Source organism: Dipteris shenzhenensis, chromosome 26 (assembly GCF_047967505.1).
Source record: "Dipteris shenzhenensis isolate YYH24624 ecotype China chromosome 26, Dip_SZ_1.0, whole genome shotgun sequence".
In the NCBI taxonomy this organism is placed as follows: Eukaryota; Viridiplantae; Streptophyta; class Polypodiopsida; order Gleicheniales; family Dipteridaceae; genus Dipteris; species Dipteris shenzhenensis.
The window spans coordinates 36,473,648-36,495,285 of NC_141621.1; the positions used below are offsets into that span (position 1 = coordinate 36,473,648).

The 21,638-nt window shown below is 44.6% G+C and overlaps 1 protein-coding gene across 1 annotated transcript in view; it reads left to right on the plus strand.

Moving 5' to 3' along the window:
* Positions 1-1,049: 1,049 nt before the first annotated feature.
* The window catches only part of ATCHR12 (SNF2/Brahma-type chromatin-remodeling protein CHR12), an 82,599-nt gene continuing 62,010 nt past the window's right edge, over positions 1,050-21,638 (plus strand). The window contains exons 1-3 of the mRNA XM_087397341.1: positions 1,050-1,381; positions 1,623-1,725; positions 16,539-16,618. Coding sequence (XP_087253467.1) covers positions 1,055-1,381; positions 1,623-1,725; positions 16,539-16,618 — 510 coding nt within the window. The 5' untranslated portion in view covers positions 1,050-1,054. The remainder of the gene's footprint in view (positions 1,382-1,622; positions 1,726-16,538; positions 16,619-21,638) is intronic.

Consider the following 21,638-nt stretch of genomic DNA (forward strand, 5'->3'; position numbering starts at 1 on the left):
ATTTTCTATGAGAAACCCACTCTACACGTGGGTTTTTCAAGTTCCTTTCCATCCTAGTATCCACCATGTCTAACATCATTGTCATTGTAACATGAAGTTCTCTATGTGCCAAGATCTATGAATAAACATATAGTGTAACATCATGGTATCCACCATGTCTAACATCATTGTCATTGTTAGATGAAGTTCTCCATCTTTGTACCCAGATCTATGAATAACATATAGTTTCTCTCAAAAACATGGTTTTAGTAACATACCCTAATATGACTTTTTTAAAGTAGAAATGTGAAATTTTGTCCTTCGCTTAGATGCTCGGAGTTTTTTGCTTTAGAAGAGGGCTACCTCCGGTGTCTGTTAATTAAGGCCAAGGAAACGAAATACAATGCACGTACCTCGCACTCACTCACACTTGGTCCTATCGAGGATCTACACAAAGTCTCATCGAGGAGCATTGCCTTGGATTGGTGGGCACGAGGTCCATAGCTAGGGTCAAACTCACGCACACGTACCCATTTAGCCCACTGAGCTAGGAGACCAGGTCCAGGTGGGTTTCACACACGTCCATTCGAGCGTGAGCACACATGCTCTTCTGCTAATAAAATGTCTTGTCGGCAGCGATGCGACCATTTCACACTTTGAGGTGGCAAAATGAGCCGGATGTTGTTGTACGTTTGAGCGGGAGGTGAAAGTTGGGTAGCACATCGAGGCCGCCTGAGAACATGTCCATTCAGACGGGGCCAAGGGGAGGATTTGAGCCCTGGGCCCCGCGCGGAAAGGGATGACACCTTACCGACGGAATCAGCTCTGTGGTGTCCAAACTCTCAACATGTGTGGAATTTATACTTTTCTTTTCTTTCGGGGCGACCGATGGCGTGGTGTGACAGAAGCTACATCCGGAGGGGTGATGTGACATACTGAAGGAGAGGGGCACTCGTGCGCGTGGTTGTCGTCGGGAGATGCGTGTGAAACCGCCCTTAAATTCGAACTAGTGGAGGGTAACCACGGTTAAAGTCCAAATGGAGTTAAAGGGTTTCGTGTAGTACAACAGATGAAAATGGACGAAGAAGAAGAAGCCGCAAGACAAGCTGAAGCTCCTAAGAACTCAGCTATGGCGGACTCTTCTCCCATCCCCGAGCCTCCTGGCGATGGCGATGGCGATGGCAATGCCAATGCCAATGGCGACCTCTATGGCGATGCCCGAGGCCTCTCCTCCCTCCAGAAACACCATGTCACAACCTTGCTCCACGCCCTCTGCTACATCTCCCGCGACTTGCCCCTCCCCCAGTCCGTTTGGGATCACATCTCTTCCATTTCTCACCCGCCTCACGTCGCTGCCTCCGCCACCGTTTCTCAGCCCCCCGCCCCTTGGGATCCCTCGCAGGTGCTTCTCAATTCCCCCTCTTTGTTACGGCGAGATTGCTTGTCCTTTCGCCTCGAATTCCTTGGAAAAGGCTATCGTGGAAGAGGGATGCGCTCATAGTGATGATTTTCGTCATAATTCTGGAGAAAGGGCTTAGGCGGAAGGGTTAATATTGGCTCTGCTCGGGACGCATGCTTTTAATCCGCTAATTGATTGTGATCCCAGCTCACCTTCTCATGTTGGTCTGCTTCTACCATTGCAGATTTCAAGTGCAGAGGTGACGCAGTCTCAGGAATCCAGACAGTTGCGACAGTCGTACCGTCATAATCAAGGCATACCCGAAGGAGATTTTAATTCCGAGAAAGGTAGGTCCCTTTACATCATTCCATGGAGAGACTCTCGCAACCTAGCCAAATCGTGAAAACTGCAGACAAACGTGCTTGAACTTACTCCTAATCCGTATAATTTTACCCTTCCCCCCCTGAAAAACCCTAGTAAGGTTAAAGGATAGCTCAATGAAGAGTTTAAAAGGCTTGATTAGGTTAATTAGGAAGCGTTAAGATGCTTGTCGTCGGTAAGCAGAGGTGCTTAATAGTGTTTGTTGCTTGCATGTCGCTAGTCCAATATTTTGAACCGTTAGATCCAACTTCAAACAACCCACGAGAAGAAGAATGTACAGAACAACACGCTTGTAGTGCCAGATAGCCTGCACAGGTTAGGAAGCTCAGTTTATGTTATCTACAATATTTATTTTAGGTGTAATACTATGATTTATGTAGCTGCCGTACACATTTTTCAAATCGCATGTAAGAAAGTTGTATCTTCCCAGGTTGAGTGCCTCGGCGCCAGCAAATGGCTAATTAGCACCCTGCCCATTAAAGTGGATAACCTATATCAAGGACCTTAAAAGGGATTCTTTGTTTTCACGAAAGCTTAAAAAAGCTACTCAAAAGAACCCCAAGTCCAATGTCCAAGGATGTATGTCCTTTTCCAAGGTGTAGGTCAAAACTGATCTTGTTTGAGTTCCTCACTCTTTTAGTATTGAACTGTGTTGGCAAGTGTGAGTGCATCATGATTAGGTAGTATAGATGCGTGGATATCTTCAAATCCACTTGTTGCCTGAGGGTTGCTTTGTAGTCAGCTTCTAGTTTCATCACATAGACTTGGAGTTGAAACATGTTGGGGAATTATTCACTTCGGAGTAGAAGATGCGTCAAATATGTGGACTAGGCGATCAAGAGTAAGGATAATTGGATCTTTAGATACATCTCTTGCTATAAGGTTATGTAGGATCGATAGGCAAAAGCGAGAGAGCAAGGTGCAAAGAGTCGATAGAGTCTTAGCCGTCACGTCAACTAGAGTTGTAATGAAAAGAAAGAGTACAAGATACTTGTACCTAGACCCTAGGACTAAGTGTCCTAGGTGTCATATAGGACTAAGTGTCCTAAGTGACCTAAAAGGCACAAAATAATTTAAGTGCCTAAACTTATGCCTACAAGGCACATACCATGGCCTATAGGGCATCACTAGAATCACCAGAAGATGGCCTACAAACCCCCCCTCCATGGAATGGGCTGAAGTATTCTGGAAACGTCTCAGAATACCTGGTATTTCTGGTCATGGTGGCACATGTTCATCGAGGGTCCACTAGTAGAGATTGGCTTGCAATCCTCGAACTGAAAACGATCAAGGAGCTGTCCAATATACTTGGACTGAGACATCATGATACCCCCCTCAACATGAGCAAACTGAATGCCCAAATAATAATGGAGCTGTCCCATGTCTGACATTTCAAAAATCTGCTGCAAATCAGTCTTGAAAGCTGCAATTTGCTGAGTATCTGGGCCCGTGATGAGCATATCATCCACATATAAAATCAGCACTAAAAAATCAGATCCACTTCCACGGACATAAAGAGTGGGCTCTGTGGGACTATTCCGAAAACCAAGGGATAGTAAATGTGCATGAATTTTGGCATACCATGCCCTAGGTGCCTGCTTCAAACCATAAAGGGCTTTTCTAAGCCTGCGTACCTTATTTTCAGAATTAACAACCTCAAAGCCAGGAGGTTGTGTGACATAGACTTCTTCCTGCAGATCCCCATGAAGAAAAGCAGTCTTGATGTCAAGTTGGTGCACTTGCCAATGGTGATGGGCTGCAATGGCAATGACACATCTAATGGTAGTAGTCCTGGATGTGGGAGCAAATGTCTCCTCAAAGTCAATGCCTTGTTGTTGGGCATACCCTTTTGCAACAAGACGGGCTTTGTGTCGATCTATACTGCCATCAGATTTCCTTCTTAATTTGTAGACCCACTGGGTACCAATGGCATGCTTGCCGGGAGGGAGATCTACTAATTCCCATGTGTCATTTTTGGCAATGGATTGTAACTCAGCTCTCATTGCATCCATCCACTCTTTGCTGTCAAAAGCATCTTTATGGCACAAAGGCTCTTCATTGCAAGCTGTAGCAAGGAGTGCAAACTTAAGAAAGTGACCATGCATTTGTCTATTCCCTGATCTTGTCCGGGCAGCAAAGGGATGATCTTGTTTGCTGTCCCTCAATGTATCAAGAAGCCATCTGGGAACTTGCCTTTGCTGTCTATTGACAGCTCTTTCTTCAATCACTGCATCATGAATAGTGGGATCATTTTGTGCTGGAAGAGAAACCTGCAAATCAGCATGGGGTAGTGGCTGATCATTGCTTGTTGGAGGGCCTGCAGGAGGCTCATGTTGCTGGTCAAAGTCTTCCTCTGAGGAAGGCAGAGGTAACCAAGAGTCATCTGGCTTAGCTTTGCAGTTCACAAGAGGAGAAGCTGAATGTTGAGCAAAGATTACATCTCTACTTCCCTGTATTTGGTTGGTATAATCGATACCCTCTACTCTCCTGGCCGTAACCAATAAATATGCATTTGATTGCCTTGTCATCAAGCTTATGTCTCAGCTGAGATGGTACATGAACATATGCAAGAGACCCAAAAACTCTCATATGTGAAAGTGAAGGCTTCCTGCCTTTCCATGCTTCATAAGGTGTAACAGTCCTCAATGCCCTTGTAGGTGATCTATTCAGCACATAGTTGGCACACATCACTACATCAAGCCAAAATTTATTGGGCAAAGACTTGGCCTTAAGCATGCATCTGGCCATCTCCATTGTGGACCTGTTTTTCCTTTTAGAAACAGGATTTTGCTAAGGAGTGTAAGGAGTAGTGCATGAGTGAACAATGCCCCGACCTTGAGATCTCAAGTTCCATCTTCCCAATCACACCTTCTCTTAGCCGATGCCCCATGTATCTACCATTCAATGCACCTTAATGCACCCTTCACTTCCTATTGCCCCTAGGACCTAGACACGTGTGTGCACATTTTTATTGTCACATGTCCAATTTGATGCTATCTGAAGCAGTAGCTCCAGCTCGACTATTTCTATCTACTGAGATGATCCACCGCCATAACAAATCCGTCGGTGTCCATCATAAATACGAATACATGTTGCACCATTGGCGTATAATATATAATAATGTTTTGAATGTCTACTAATCACGGATTAGTGATTCTCTTGTCATGACAGTCGGCAAACCTATAGAAGAAGCGAGCCGATGGATCGTTAGAATGGGCGAGGACCAACAAACTACTGGAAGCAGTTAGGCATAGTAGTAGACTGCACAATGCAGTTAGGTTCATGGCCAGTTCGGGTCATCAGAGGATCATACTTGGTCGGCCAACAGTAGGTCAAGTTGGCATCAAACTCCTTTGACATATACTCTCCCCCCCTATCTGTGTTGAGGGTGACAAGCTTGCATCCTGATTCATTCTCAACCATATTCAGCCAGCTCTGAAAGCATGAGAACACTTCAGATTTGGCTTTTAAAGGATATACCCAGCAATATCTTGTGAAATCATCGATGAGAGTCATGAAATATTTGTACCCCCCAATGGCATTTGTCCTCATTGGGCCACAGACATCACTGTGCACTAGCTGCAATTTCCTTTGTGAGAGTTTTGGACAATTCTTTTGAAAAGGAAACCGATGCATCTTACCCAAAAGACAACCCTCACACACATGTTTGGAAACTGTGTGAGTTTGAGATACATCATTTGCCATCTGCTGTGAATGTAGCTTTGCAAGAGCTCTATAATTGAGATGACCCATTCTCTCATGCCAAAGATGAGTTTCAGTAAGCTGTGAATCTGAAATAGCAAATGCTTCAATAGAAAGTGCAGCTGAGTGATGATCAAGGTGATAAAGCCCCTTTTGCAAAGTGCCAGTGAGAACTATGGCATTGTCATCACGAAGATCATAAACTAGGCATCTGTAGCCATCAAAAATCACTCTGAAACCTAAAGTGGCAATTGCTGAAATTGAAATCAAGTTGACTTCAATTCCTGGCACAAAAAGAACATTTGTCAAAGTGACAGGATGGCTTGAAATGGATGTGAGCTGCACATCTCCAATTCCTTTTATAGCATAGGAAGCATTATTAGCACATGTGACAGTCCCCCCTCGAGGTGCATCTGCTAAAGAATGAAACAATTGTCTGCAAGATGTGATGTGCTTGGAGGCACCACTATCAAAATACCAAGACTGAGCGTCATTAGCAGTAAAGAGTGCATCAGCTTTGGAGGGATCAAATGAGCAATGGACAGCCCATGCCCAATCATCCTGAAGAGCATGTGCATGTGAAGCATCTGCTGGCTCATGGGATTCAATAGCATGTGAGGCATTAACTGTCAATCCTGCTTTCTTTTTCTTCGAAGCAATGCGCTTCCTGCATTCTGAAATGTCATGTCCAGGCTTGCGACAATAGTTGCATCTTTTCTTCGACTTATCTGCTGTATTTTTAGATGCATGGAAGGAATTGCAGCTACTATGCGCAGATTTTGGCTTGCCCATAGGCTTGGAAGCCTTGCCTCTTCCTGTCTGCTGTGAAGCAAAGGCATGATCAGGAATAATGGCTTGTCTTTTAGCACGACTTTGCTCTTCCTGCAAGAGCAAAGTAACTAGCTGATCAAAAGAATAGTGGTTTGGATTACCCATGGCCACTAACCGAAGGGTTGTAGCAAACCCTTGATATGTATTTGGCAATCCATTCAATGTGGTACTGACAAGCTGAGAATTTGGCACCACCTCATCAATGTTGGCAAGTTGTTCCATGAGGTCCTTGACCTTTGTCAGGTATGCATCCATAGAATCACCTTCATTCATACTGACTTCCTGTAATTGCCTTCTCAAATATGCAACACGTGCCCGATTGCGATTTTGATAGAGAGAAGCCAACTTGTCCCAAGCATCCTTTGCTGTCCTGCAAGACCGGATGTGTGGAATAATGATTCTCTTGCATGATAAGGCAATACATGAATGTGCATTTGCATCTCTTGCATCCCATCTTGACTATTCTTGAGTTGGAAGAGCAGCAACAGGAGTGCTAGAAGATGAGGCATCAGGAGGAGTACCCCCTGCAGAGGGACCAGCAGTAGAGGCAACCACTGTAGCATTGGATGGCCTCAGATCAACCCTAGAAAGAATATTCCACAAATGCTTTGCAACAAGAATATGTTTCATGAGATAAGACCACATCGGATAGTTGGTGCCATCCAACTTATCATCTTCACGAAGAATGTCAAATAAATCTTGATTGTTCCCAGCCATTGCAAATGTGATACCCTGAAAAAGATCTTTAAACCCAAAAGCCTCAAGGCTATCACTGCAAAGAGCTGGCTGTCCAAAAAAAAGAAAGACAGCAAATATCTGCAAATTTCCAACCCAAGTCAAAGGGCAAATGCAGATCTGACCCAAATGTGACTGTGGTAGGCAATGTTCGCTGCAAAAACAGCAAATCTGGCAAAAGCCCCAAATTTAGTGAGGGCAAATAGGCCAAAAAGAGGGCAAATACAGAAAAGCCCCAAATTTTGCTGAGTTTTTTTTTTTTTTTTTGGGCAAATGTGACCCAATGTATGAAAATCTGACTCAATGTCCTGCAAAGTGACTCAATGTCCTGCAATCTGTCCCAAATGTACTGCAAACAAACAAGAGATTGCAGCCCAAATCCCAAAGCCCCAATGTCCTTGCAAGAAATTGCAACCAGAGAAGGTGAAGAGAACTGAAAGCCCCAAAAAAATGCCAATGTCCTGATTCACAGCTAATGCCAGCAACTACGGATTCTAACAAGAGTTTCACACGTGTGAAACTATACAGAATACTTGGAACAGGTACAAGCTGTATGGATTTGGTAGTTGTACGATGTACGGTGTACGGTTGTACGAAAGCACGGTACAGAACATGTACGGTGACTGTATGAAATGCAGGTACGGAGAGCAGTACGGAGCTCTGTAGTACGGATCTGTACGGTGGTTGAAGTACAAAATTGTACGGCAGTTGTACGGAGTAGGTATGCTCCCACGTGCAGGTACGGGCATGATAAGTACGGAATAGGTACAAGACCTTCCGTACGCTTGTACGGAGAGATGTACGGCGCAGTACGGACCTGTATGCAAGCTTTGAGCACAGTCGTCCATATAGTCGTACGGATTGTACGGAGGGGGGTGAAGGGAGCAATGAGAGTCTGGGGGCAAGAAGACGAGTCAAGCCTAGCTCTGATACCACTGTAGGATCGATAGGCAAAAGCAAGAGAGCAAGGTGCAAAGAGTCGCTAGAGTCTTAGCCTTCACGTCAACTAGAGTTGTAATGAAAAGAAAGAGTACAAGATACTTGTACCTAGACCCTAGGACTAAGTGTCCTAGGTGTCACATAGGACTAGTGACCTAAAAGGCACAAAATAATATAAGTGCCTAAACTTATGCCTACAAGGCACATACCATGGAACGTTTTGCTTTGCATGAGGAGTTTGCATGCAAGTTCGTGATTTGCTATAACAGCCATAGCTGCCAGCATCCCTCTTGCCTGGCTACAAGCTCTCCTTTCTCATGCTGTGTCTTTGTCCCTCCTGGCCTGGCAACGTTTCGTTCTCATGGACTATTGAAAGGTGCTTGAGCGATGCATTCATGATTTCCCCTTCCAGCTTGCTCATGGTAAGTGTCCTCTTTGTTGTTCTCGAATCTCTTCAACAGTTATGCAGGCAGCAAACATCCTTTCTTCTTCTTCACCCATACCACTCTTTTCACCCACTCCCAGTAGGCAGATTTTTCATTAACTGGTTTTGAAACATGTGAGACATGTGCCTAAGTTCCATCTTCCACATGAGTAAAACAACCAATCCAAAAACTGATTGTGAAATTAAGACGACCACGTGAGGATGAAGAAGTAGTGACATCCACTCCTATGCATCCCAATGGTAGCCAAGCAAGGCTAACCAGGACCCCCATACTCCCTCCATCGAAGCTCGGATCTCCACCAAACTTTGAGGGCAGACATTGGAGCTTAGTGCGATCAGTTCAAGCCATATCTGACTTAATTTGGTGCAGCGAAGCATCAGATCGTTAATTTCTTCACATTCTTGCACCAGAGAGAAAAAACCCTCAATGTTGACTCAATCCTCCATCCTTTTAGGAATCTCACACATAGAAATGATCAGGGAAGCAAGGGCTTTCCACTGATGTAAGAAGCCCCAAATTCTGAGCACTTCGAAAATCAGGGTTTCTCAGAGCCTGCCATGTGGCAGCTCACAATAGAGAGCACTCTGGCGCTGAATTTTTGCAGAGAGGTAGGCCCTTAGGCTCAAGAGTAGATGCTCCAAATTTCAAAGTGATTGGACAAAGAATTTCCCGCAAATTCCCTCGAAAAGTGCTCTGATACCAATGCAACAAGACTGCTCCTAACTGACAGTAAACTCCCCTAAATTTGGTAGAATATGCAGGAAAGTTAGAGTAGTGAAGTACCTTATGTTTTAGGAAAAAGGTAGGAGAGGAAGATCATGGGTTGGATCTTCAACAGGGACTTGTGAGGGGCTGCACAAGGATAGGAGGAAGTCAATCCTTTTTAGAATTCAGCTGAGTATTGAACTCTTGCTGTATATTCTATTTCAGTAATGAAGTACAAGTCATGAATGAATTGCCAAGTACAACTAGAGCCCCTATATAGGTATAGCCTAGGGCAGTACAGAGCAGTATTGCTTATGGGATTACCTCCTAGGATGCCACATGGCAACTTATGGTATCCCCTAAAAAAAGAAGAAAACACTTACAAGCCAATAAAGGCCTTTCTACTAACTTTTAGCCTAAGTAAAAAGTAACCCTCTGTTACAGCCACGTGTCACTATGAGACTTATCCCATATGCACCTGGTGCAAGTGTGTGAGTGTAGCCTATATAAGGCTTGTACTTCACTTGTTTCATGTAGTGATGTGAGGAATGGATGAAAGCCTTTATGGATTCTACATTTGTCTACCATTTCTTCACTCCTTAGCCTCTCTCTCTCTCTCTCTCTCTCACCATGTTTGATCCGAGTTGTCGTTTCTATGCTATCTTCCATTTGAATTGTTTTAGAATCTGCAGACAATACTGTCCCTGAGAGATGGAAGTTTTGTCCTCTTCCATTTAATGAAGATGCCTTAGATTAGTCATATCAAAATACTCCTCAAAAGAATAACTTTAATCTTTTTAATCTTCTCATTGAGATGACTGGTCATGATTAGATCAATTACATAAATGATCACTATCATTGTCTTATCTCCTTTGTATGGAGGTATAGGTTGGCGTTTGAAGGACAAGGAAGGCAGTCTCTGTGAAGTGACCTGTTTCAGCTCGTAGAGAGCCTTCCTTAACCTGCATACCATCTTACTCTTGGTCTGGAAGCCATGTGGCTGCTCCACATAGTCCTCCTCCCTCAAGTACCAGTTAGAAAAGCATCTGATGGTTGGACCATTGGTTGTGAGCAGTCGATGCCAGTGTCCAAATGGTCTCTGTATGTGTTGTTGGGCAAAAGTCTCCTCATAGTCAAGACCTCTTCCTTGCGCAATAGCCCATTTCATACTTGTACAATGTCCTGCCTCCAATCTTTGACCAAGTGTTAAGCATTGAGTTTCTTTAGACCAAATGGTAGGTGTTCTTGTTGGAAATAGATGATAGAATCACTCGCACCTCACTTCCTATCTAACTCATACAACACTCAGAAAAACTGAAAGAGAGATAGGACAAAACTCAGATATATTCCTCCACAATTGTGGGCAACAAAAGCTCAAGGGTGAGCGTGTACAAATAGCCCGAGTGCTGTCAATGATGCTGAGCCTCTTCCTCTCCCTGTGCGCTTGCCTGTGTGCAAGGCTGTGAGTGTAGGTGATGAGGAATGAGGGGAGAAGGGGTGGCTTTTTATAGGAGGGGCTAGGCCCCCTCAATCTGGCCGACCAGGGAGTCGGCTCCCTGCGCAAGGCACCGAACTGCTGGCCCACCAACCGAACCTGATTGGTCGGCCTTTGCTGGCTGGTCAGGCCGGCTTAGGCCAGCCCTATTTAAGGGCCCATAAACCCTGCTTTATGGGTTGCTGTTGCAGCTGCCAACTCCGCCCGTGTGCAGGTCCAGGAGTGCCTAGAATGCCACACCATCTTCACGCTGCAGCGCGGGTTCCCTGCCAGGTAGGTCTTTTGCCTTTTCACCTTCCCCTACCCCCTATGGTCTCCTGCCCCCTTGTCCCCTCAAATCGGGGGCTCACAGGTGGGGCAGTGACCTTCTAACAGTTCTACGAAGAAAATATTGGGAGCTTGGAGAATGAGAAATGATTTTTTTGTTTGGGGGGGATGTGGTGATGCTGTCTCTTGTGTGATTTTACACCCAATCTTACTCGTTGGATAAATGAGTTAGGAGGGATGATTAATCTTATGTTCTCTGAAATGTGATGGGAAATTTTCTTTTACATTGGATATGGTCTTATCCTCAATTTTCTGAGTGACCGCCATGATTCAAGAAGCCTGGTAGGTAATGGTTCTTCCTGAGCCTGTAAGAAATCGAAGGGGTCATCGATGCGAGGCAATGGATACTTGTTTTTGATAGTGAGCTTGTTGAGGGCTCGGTAGTCGATGCAAAGGCGCATAGACTTGTTCTTTTTTTCCACAAGTAGTACAGGAGATCCGAAAGGGCTGCGACTGGGCCGAATGTGACCTTTGTCGAGTAGCTCGGTGACCTGTCTTTGGATTTCTTCATTTTGAGTGTAAGAAACCCGATAAGGAGGCTTCGACGGTGGATTACTGCCGGGAATAAGTTCGATTGGGTGATCCACTGGTCGTCGAGGTGGTAACTGCTTTGGCAATTCATGTGGAAAAAGATCCAGGTAGGGCTGGAAAAAAGGTTGGTTGAGGTATTCAGGAGGATCCGTTGTTGGTGTCTCCTCTACTGCCGTAACCAACAGAAGTGAAGTCTTTACTTGGCGTTTACGAACCCACTTCTTTACTTGTAGGGCAGAGGCAACTGGTGTTGAAGGAGAATCCCTAGAACCAGTTAGCTCAATAAGTTTTCCCTGGTGGACAAACTGGATAGTATGGCTGCGAAAACTGATTGATGGATCATAGTCGTAGAGCCATTGTTGTCCGAGTATGACATCGTACCGAGAAAGAGGCATAATGTCGAAGTTCAACTTGTCCGTATGGTGTTGGATGCGAAAAGACAAGTTTTTGATCCTGTTATTGCACAAGAAAGTTGTTCCATTTGCGAGTTCAATTTGATAGTCCATGAGGCTAGGACTGGTGGTCAACCGAAGTTTATCGACCACAGAACTGGCTAGGAAATTATGAGAACAGCCACTGTCGATGAGGATGGTGACCGTTGTTCCACGAATCGATCCTTGAACACAAAGTACTTGAGTGGCCAGGGAAGGTTCGGGGTTGCTGGCAAGGCTCAGGTGGATGGTATTCGCCATTCGAACAGCTTTGCCTTTCTTGTCTTGTGCTGAGGTAGCATCTTCTTTTGGGGAAGTGCTACGTTCCATATTAGAATTTTGCTTTGGTCGCTTGGGACAATCGAACCATCTATGGTCGCCTGTACAGATGGTACAAAGTCCTTTTGAGCTGGAGTTGTTCTTCTTGTCAGTGGCCGCACCTTTATGTTGGGGATGTCGGTAATGACTTTGTGAAGAAGAAGAAACACGATCCTTGGGGGAGTGCTTCTGTTGGAATCGAGCAAATGATTTTTGAGGCTTCTGGGGATCTTGAGACTGTCGCTGACCTTGATTACCGAAGTTTTTTCGAAACCTGGTGTGATCTTGAGGGCGAGCACCTTTGGCCATAGGAGAGTTCTGTGTGCGATTAGCACTCTGCTTCCCTGTGTTTAGGAAATCTGTAATGCGCTCTGCGTAAGCAATAGCGCCATCTGTGATGGTGATATTTGCTTTAAGAACATCAATGCGTAACGAGGGATGTAGGCCTGAGATGAAAGCATGAAGGCGATCATCCTCAGTTAAACCATCAATCTCCAGCACCAATGTGGTGAACTGAGAGATATAAGAAGACAGGGAACCCGTTTGCTCCAACTGTCGGAGTTTTGAACGTGCTTGGAAGTCCGCATTGGCAGGTACAAACTGCTTACGGAGCACGTGTTCAAAACGTTCCCATGTTAACACACTTTTTCCGTCCTTTAAGCGTCTTTGCCACCATAGAAATGCTGTATCCTTCAGGAGGGAGGCTGCCAAGGCGATCTTTTTGCCTTCCGTGAGGTCAACAGTGTCAAAATACATGCGCATTTTAGCGAGCCATTGGTCAACTGTTCGGCGATTGCGTTGACCAGTGTAGGCTTCGGAAGTTTGACGTCAAGTCGTTTAGTTTTGGAAGCTTGAAGTAATCGGTAGAGGGCACGTAGTTCAGTGTTTTCTACCTCTGGTGGGAAAGAGTCGCGTCGGGTTGCGTCACGTCATCCTCTGTATGTGCTGGACTTCGAGAATCTTGGAGTTGTTGAACTTTTTGAATCAAGTCGGAGATGCTGTCCTGAAGCTGAGATATTTGAAGTTGCAATAGAGATTCGCTTTGGACGTTGCCTTCAGGGGTCTTTTTGGGACTTGATTCTTTAATCTCTGGAGAGGCTTCACGCGAGCGGTGCGACATGTCGGAAATCCCTGTGAGAAAAGCGCGAACTTGCGCTCTAGTTTGTACCATTTCTGGAAGAGGATTCGGGCTGCTCCCTAAGGTTGCTCATATTGGAGGAGGCAGGCGAGGCAGGATGGAACCACCCGTGGAAATGTGGTAAGGGAGGTCCTGTCTGAGGTAACACTGAAGATTCTGAAAAAGGTGTTACTGCTCGTGATAAGACAGGGGTAGGTAGCAGAGTCCACGGATCTGAAAAAGAGTAAGGAGCTGCTGTCGGAAGAGGAGGATATCCAGGAGAGGGAGTGCCTTCAGAATGTAAATACTGACTTGGAGAAGGTACAACCTGTAGAGGAGGATATCTGGGAGCTGAAGGAGGTGGAGAGTACCCTGGAGATGCTGAAGGTGAAGGGTAAAATTCTCTCCAAAAATGAACAGCAAACTCCTAAGGAATATCGTGTTCCGGATATCTTCGTGTCTCGTGGAACACAACTTGTACTGTGCTGAGGAAATAATGTAACTGAGGTGCCTCACGCAGAAGGTAGAGGATGTGATCCAAGTCACTCGGAGGGCTAGTAGCAGATGCTTGAGGTATCCTTGAAAGGCCGGGTGAATTACCCGGGGTTTCCATGCTTTAATGTGGATTCTTTCATTTGCTGTAATTGTTAAAGAGAATCCTTAAAAAGCAGATTGGAAAGACTCCACCTGGCAATACTTTAATCTGCCAAGTGATTGCGTAGAAGAAGGCTGCAAATCGTTGTCCGGAGGTCCATGTTGCAGTGTTGTGCGAGGAGTGCTCGAGGTTTGTCTAGTCCGGGCTGTCAACGGGCTGTCTTCATCGCGAGAATAGTTGCAACTGGTGCTAATTTGGCAGGGCAAAGATGGCGAAACAAGGGAAGGGCTGCAGGCTGTCAGGAAAAGGCAGGTATCCAGGGCTGCAATGGCAAGGCTAGGGCTGCAAATAGCGAGGGGACTGTCAGCGAAAATGGCGAGGCAAGGGCTGGCAGTAAACAGGCTGGCAGCGTAAATGGCGAAACAGGGACTGGCAGCGCAGGGAATGGCGAAACAGGGACTGGCAGCCCAGGCTGTGCGGCTGTACGGCAGGCTTGCGCAGGCTGTACGGCAGGGCAGCGAAGGTACGCGCAGGGTTGTACGGAATGACTGCGCAGGGGGGGTACGGAAAGATGGCGCAGGGCTGTACGGCTGGCTGCGCAGGGATTTGCTCGAGATCCGTACGGTGCAATGAAGAGGTTCGCCTCTTTTCATTGGGGGCTGCCCAATGGGTTAATTGCCCAAAAATTAATTTGGGGGTTTAGTTTAACCCTAGGGTAGCTAGGGTAAACCTAGGGGTAGGGGATGGGTTTAATTTTTGTCCCTTTTTACCCCTCTAGGTACCCTTTTGTAGGTACTTGGGGCCTAGGAGGTGTGCCTATTCGAAGGGGTGTGACCCTTGGAATAGGTGCACTTGTTCATGAGGGGATATGTCCCTTTTGTTAAAAGGGGTGCGACCCTGCATGAATAGGTATGTCCATTTGCCCACGATGGGGTATGTCCCATGAGTGAGGAGTCGAGACTCGTCACCAAAAGGTGTGTCCCATGGTGGAAAAGGTGCGTCCCTTGGTTTTGGGACAGTCCAAGCACCTGAAAGGACACGATTTTGGTCGTGTCCATTCACATCAACTTGTGATGTGAGGGAGATGGAGAGGCCAGGATGACTTTAGGCCGGGTAGGCGTTAAAAAATTTTACGCTCATCCTCTCCATCTCTTCCATGCACAATGTGCACGGATGTCCTTCTAGCGGCAAAAATGTATTAGATTAGCGCTAGAAGGTGGGGGGCATTTCCTACAGGCAGGAGCGAATTTTGCTCTGATACCACTGTAAGAAATCCTAGATTTACTATATTTAGAACTGTGCTAAGGAACAGAAAAGAGACTGAGATAGCAGAGAACAAGGAATAATTGTATTGCTTGAATATCTGTAGGGGGGATGTGATTGTGTCATCCATACAATTGGGCCTCTCTTATATAGAGAGTGAAGAGTCACACATGAAAAGGTGTGTACTCCAAAGGGTATGTGCATGAAGAGGTGTGTACCCCTTGTGAAGGGTGTGCCCCTTGATGAGAGGGTACATTACAATAGGAATGTCTCTTCATTAGAATGTCTCTTGTGAAGGGTTATGCCTCATTAGGAAGTGTCCCGTCGAAAGGGCAAGTGTCCCGTCAAAAGGTCATACCCTTCCACAAGTGTCCATTCATCAAACCATCCATAAGTCTAGAAAGAGAAAGGAATACGTCACAGATCGTGACAGAGCCAATGTTTCATAAATAAGCCTTGTATCTTATTCTCAATTTTCTGAGTTACCCCATGACTCAATAAGCCTGGTAGGCAATGTTTGTACCTGTAAGGAAAGCAATCATTGTTTCATAAATAAAACTTTTATTTCACTTTATCTGTCAAGTATAGCAATTCCCAGAATTGGGAGAATCTGAAGGGCTGTTACAGTGATAGTTGCCATGTGGCATCCAAGGAGAGTTGGTTGGGCCTATACAGTGCTATTCCATGCCCACATTTTATTATCAGCCATTTAAAGAGTAGCTTCCCGATCATGGTGATTCGACCAGGACTGATTTTTTCCAGCACCTTTTACATGTAAGATCTATGGGTTTAATAGTTGTAGACATTCTAGTATAAGTCTTCATAGTCCTATTCATATTGCCCCTGTATGTCGTGGTATTTACAATTTCTGTTTGTTTTCTAAAGCATCCAAGAAAGTCAATGAAATGCTTCCTTGAGGGAAAACCATGAATCTTCAAATACAGCGATTGGAAAGTTTGAAGACAGCCAGGTGATGGACTGTTCAAATGAGAACTTCGAGAACCTTTCTTCCTAGATTGGGGAAGTCAGCTCGTCTTTCATCAGTATTGCAGTTGCTATGCTTATTTTAACATAAATGTCTTGAGCTTTGTTTCATATTAAATTGTAATTTGTGTATACTTAAGTGTTTTCGGCTTCTTTTACTTCCATGCTCTCATGTAGTGCCACCCTTGATATATACCATTGGTTGGGGATGTTTCTTCTTCTTCAAGTAGCAACCTGCTGGAAACATATCTTCAATTTAAAATGGGCATCAGATCATTCGGAGATTCGAGTCTATTGATCTCAAATATTAATTTCTTCCAGATAGCATTATTTAATCCCAGTAGCGTTGCACTGTTTCAGGATTTCACGCTTCGGTGGAGCACAATTTACATGTCAAAGAAGACAACCCTGAGGATGCCATTTCTACAGTGTTGCAGAAGGTAGAACTCCTAACAGGGTCCTACAAATGTGGGGGTTTTTGTTTCTACATGACTAGTTTACATGAAGAATCTTATGCTTGGTTTAATAAGCTTGTTTGTTTTTTATCTTTTTGTAAAAGTATTAATCACCGTTCCAATTTTACCACAACCTGCTCTCCAGATGAAAACGTTGTACAATTTCCTTCATATAGATGAATACTTGGCATTTTTTTGTACTTGGTATGCCACCATGGTGGAACTCCATCGTGACAAGTAAATCATGTGAACTATTTTTGCAAGGCATGCCAAACTTAAGAGAAGGAAGCTGGGATCTTCTTCACTCAAATGAGGTGCTTATCTAGGAAATGACAATTTTTGGTGCTTACTAGGAAATGTGAATTTTTTCTCAGAAGTCAATGAATATGGGACTCTTTGGTGTGAAAGAGCTTATCGAATTGTAGGGAAAATACACTCAGTTGTGTGGAAGGAAAAGACATGTAGATTCCTAGGGTTCTGGTGTGCACCAGGATAGTCAGCATTGTATTCATTAAGAGGGGTGCACCAGTGTCTCTGTTGGGTCAGATGGGTCACGCCCGACTTCTGAGCCCCCCAATGAGGAGGAGATCAGGGCAGGATACCTGCAACAGATTAGAGCAAACAGGCTGCCATGTGGACAGCATGAAGGGCTGCACCAAGGAAACTGGGACTGGCTGCATTGTTGGAGGTCAATGCTCTTCTCTTGGTTACACTTCGTTGTAGGTTAGTTGCTCCACCTGTAAGGCCTCCGAATGAGAAGCTATGAGCATGTAACGTAGGTGAAGATGAGATGCATAGGTATCTGCATGCTCCAGATGGGCTGCATGTTCAGCAGTTGGTTGCCACGTCATTACCTGTGTCATCAGCAGTGTATGCTGCCTCCTCAGCACTGTACAGGTCTGTGTGGCTCTTTGTCACATCAGCAGCTTCTGTACATGTTTATGTGGCCGTATGCCATGTCAGCAGCTTCCGTACAGCGGCCATGTCAGTGCCATACAGCTGCCACTTGTCCTGTGATCACATCAGCGCCTTGGGGTGAGCTGACCATGTGGCCTGGATGCCAAATTATAACTAAAGCTGGCTGCATGCCACCTTTGCATCCGTCTGGATGTGAAGAAGTGATTTAGACAACCATATGCTGTGTTGGCTGGCTGCCACATGGCAAGTTGGCTAGGTGTGCTGGATTGTTGGTTGGGCTAATTGTACCCTGCCCATCTAATGGCTATATAAGTGGGAGCTCCACTCACACTCTCGATCACTTGAAGAGAGCTAAGTGTCCACGGTGTATTACATTTTTTGCACTTGTTTCCTGCAGCTCCCGTCTGGGAGCCTCGCTATTCAGTGCAGATCATTTTTGTTGTGAAGAACTCAATTTTCATCGCAAAAACCTCAGCCCCCATCTCGTTTTAGGAGGCAGACTGCTTCAGGGAGCTCATATCCAGGCATTTCGCGCAAGTGTGCAGCTGAAATTGTCAGCTTTTGGAGCTATCTGGTGGCTGGTCGACCTGTTTTTAGGGTTTTCTGCTCTCTGATTGAAGGAACATTCAGTTTGAGGCAAAAAATCAGTGTTTGAAGCTGTCCAAGTGGATTTCACCTTCATTCCACCTATTTTTGCAGAATATCTGACAGCCTCTCCTGATTTCGAAGCTGTTTTTACCTTCACTAGCTCCCAGACAGTTGCCTACCTGTTTTGCATTCGGGAGACCTATTAAGAGCTGTTTTGTAGTTCTGGAGTGATTTTTCAGAAGCTCGACTGTTTTTTGGAGCTGCCGTACCTGTTTTTTCAATAGTCTACTGCTATAACCACCTTTTGGGCTTGTTTTGGAGCAGTTTTGAGCTTTCTGCTGCTTTGGTACTGTTACAGCAATTTCTATCAGTGCAGATCTAAAACAGTAATTTTAGGCTTGTTTTGAAGTGTCTTCAGCCCCTATAGAGATCGAGAAGTCTTTGTTTTTGCTCAGTTTGAGAAGACCATTGTCCGGAGCTATCTGGTGCTGCCATTTGGTGCTTTGCATCATAGAATTTGGCCACTGTTCAAACAGTCAATCCTTGTTGTCACGTTTTGACAGTTTGGAACAGCATTTTGAGGTGCCAAGCATTGGCTTTGAAAGTGAGCATTTAGCTGGTTTTGCATTGCGTGCACAGTACGTGAACTTGTTAGAGCTTATGTATTTGCCAGAGTCACCAGAAAGGTTTCTGGTTTCGAGGTTTCTTTTAGAAAATTTTTGAAAATCTCGGAGGGGTTTGGCCTAGAAACATGCATACATAATGTATGTATAATATAGAATATAACAATGCATATAATTTGAAATACTAAGTCTAATACACATGCGAGGACTCAAACTTGTATTCTAAAGATTTTTTTGTCCACATGGGACCATGTCTAGGGTCTATCTGAGTCTAGAAATCAGTGATCATACGCAGATTCTCTCTCTCTCTCTCTCTCTCTCTATCTCTCTCTCTCAGATGATAGATCTCTCTCAGCTTTCAAGGGAATGGGATGGGAAAGATGAGGGAATGGGGTGGAGGCAGGAAATGTGATGGAGAGGTATAAGGGAATGGGATGGAGAAGACAACTCTTAGTTGGAGCAGCCAGCCCAACCTGCGGTGACCAACCTGCAAGAGAAGAACACAAGTAAAGGGAACATGAGGGATTAGGGATATGATAAGGATGGGGGATGGAGAGTCTAGTAGACCATAGTGCAGAGATAGAGCAGGTGAGCAGGTAGGCAAGGATGCACATCACCATCACTATGACATCCAGATGACTCTGTAGATGTGCTTAGTGGATTGGTTGGGTGGCGACTAGAGGCTGCATATATTTCAACATCTTAGTCATTGAGGAAGCACCTGTCAGCAGCCTATGTGCCATTAACGGTGATATTGTTAAGTGCTTGGCAAAGCAAAATAATCTGCTCTCGTTACTGAGCTTTAAGTGCTCAAATAGGTGGAAAAATGAACCCCTTAATAAATGTCAAGTGGAATTTTTGAGCGGTTAATATACAAGGAATAGTTTCAAAAGAGAGTTTGATTGAGTATGCTTGTGCTTTCTAAGTTAGGAATTTTTGAGGGGTTAGTTTCAAAACAGACTTTGATTGAGTATGTTTATGCTTTCCAAGTTAGGAATGTAATTTTGCCTCTTTGTAGGAAGCGATACATAAGTGTAAAGGGTCCATTTAGCTTTGTATGTTTTAAATGAGAGAGAGAGAGAGAGAGAGAGAGAGAGAGAGAGAGAGAGCGTTAATTCCAGTTTTTTGGAAGATTTTGTTTCTTGACTTGCTTGTTTATTTTTGCTTAGTCACCTTCTTCCTTTCTTCTTTATTTCTTGTTTTCTTTCTCTTTTGTTTATTTGACGTATTTTAGTAAGCACATTTGCCCAAGAGACTCCGCGGGTCTTTAGAAACCTAGTATAGCTGCTTATGCTTGGGCACTGATGACGACAAAAGTGTTGCTTCGCTTGCTAAGTATGTCTTCCTTTTGTTTTTCATAAAAGTTTTTGTTTACCTCTCTTTTTTCTTGCCTTCATTTTCTCTTTTATTTTCTGTGTAGATTTTTGGTCTTTAGAACAACAAAAAATATAAATTTGTATGATTGGACTTATTCTAGTCTTACAAAGGTATATATAAGGATGCACAATAGGAGTGTAAAAAAGGTGCAAGGATGTGGCAGGAGCAGAAATTTAGAAAAAGGCAATTGTACACTTTTCACATAGAAACCCTAATTTGGGGTTTCACCAAAAAACAAGCCATGTCGGCCGTTTTGTATAAATGCTCGGACAGAAACGTTTTGACAGCTCAAAACGTGTGTTTTGTAGTGATTGTGGTATTTGTGCACTTGTTTGAGATGGCTTGGAATCCAAATGTTGTTTTTGGTATCCTTACCCATGATAATAATTTGGATGGCACTAACTATTGGTCTCCGGGACTTTGTTACAAGTGATGATGTTCGTCCCGGTCCTATTGCCCCAGGCACTCCTCTGTAGCAAGGAGGGGGGTGCAGGTTGTCGGCAACAAGCGCACAAGCACGCACTTGTTGCTATCACTCCGGATGAGAGAAGATGGGATGCACATGATTCGTAAGCTTTGTCTTTGATTTCAATTCCAGTGAAGAGGTCAATTACACCTCATATTCGGTCCTTCAGGACTTTGAAAAATGCTCGGGATATCTTACAAGAAATATATGAGATCATAAAAAATATGAATTTTTACTGTAGGATCGAAAAACGAGAGAGCAAGTACAAGGTACAAGAGTCGAAGGATATCAGCCGTCACATCAACTAGAGTAAAAAGAAAAGAAAAGTACATAGTACTTGTAGGTAGACCCTAGGACTAAGTGTCCTAGGTGTCACATAGGACTAAGTGTCCTATGTGGCATAAAAGGCACAAAATACACTAAGTGCCTATGACTATGCCTACAAGGCACATACCAGGGCCCATAGGGCATCACTGGAACAAGGAGAGGATGGCCTACAAAGCCCCCTCCAATATACTTGGACTGAGACAATCATGATACCCCCCTTAACATGAGCAAACTGAATGCCCAAATAATAATGGAGCTGTCCCATGTCTGACATTTCAAAAATCTGCTGCAAATCAGTCTTGAAAGCTGCAATTTGCTGAGTTTCTAGGCCTGTGATATCATCCACATATAAAATCAGCACTAAAAAATCAGATCCACTTCCACGGACATAAAGAGTGGGCTCTGTGGGACTATTCTGGCATACCATGCCCTGGGTGCCTACTTCAAACCATAAAGGGATTTTATAAGCCTGCATATCTTATTTTCAGAATTAACAACCTCAAAGCCAGGAGGTTGTGTGACATAGACTTCTTCCTGCAGATCCCCATGAAGAAAAGCAGTCTTGATTTCAAGTTGGTGCACTTGCCAATGGTGATGGGCTGCAATGGCATTGACACATCTAATGGTAGTAATCCTGGATGTGGGAGCAAATGTCTCCTCAAAGTCAATGCCTTGTTGTTGGGCATACCCTTTTGCAACAAAACGG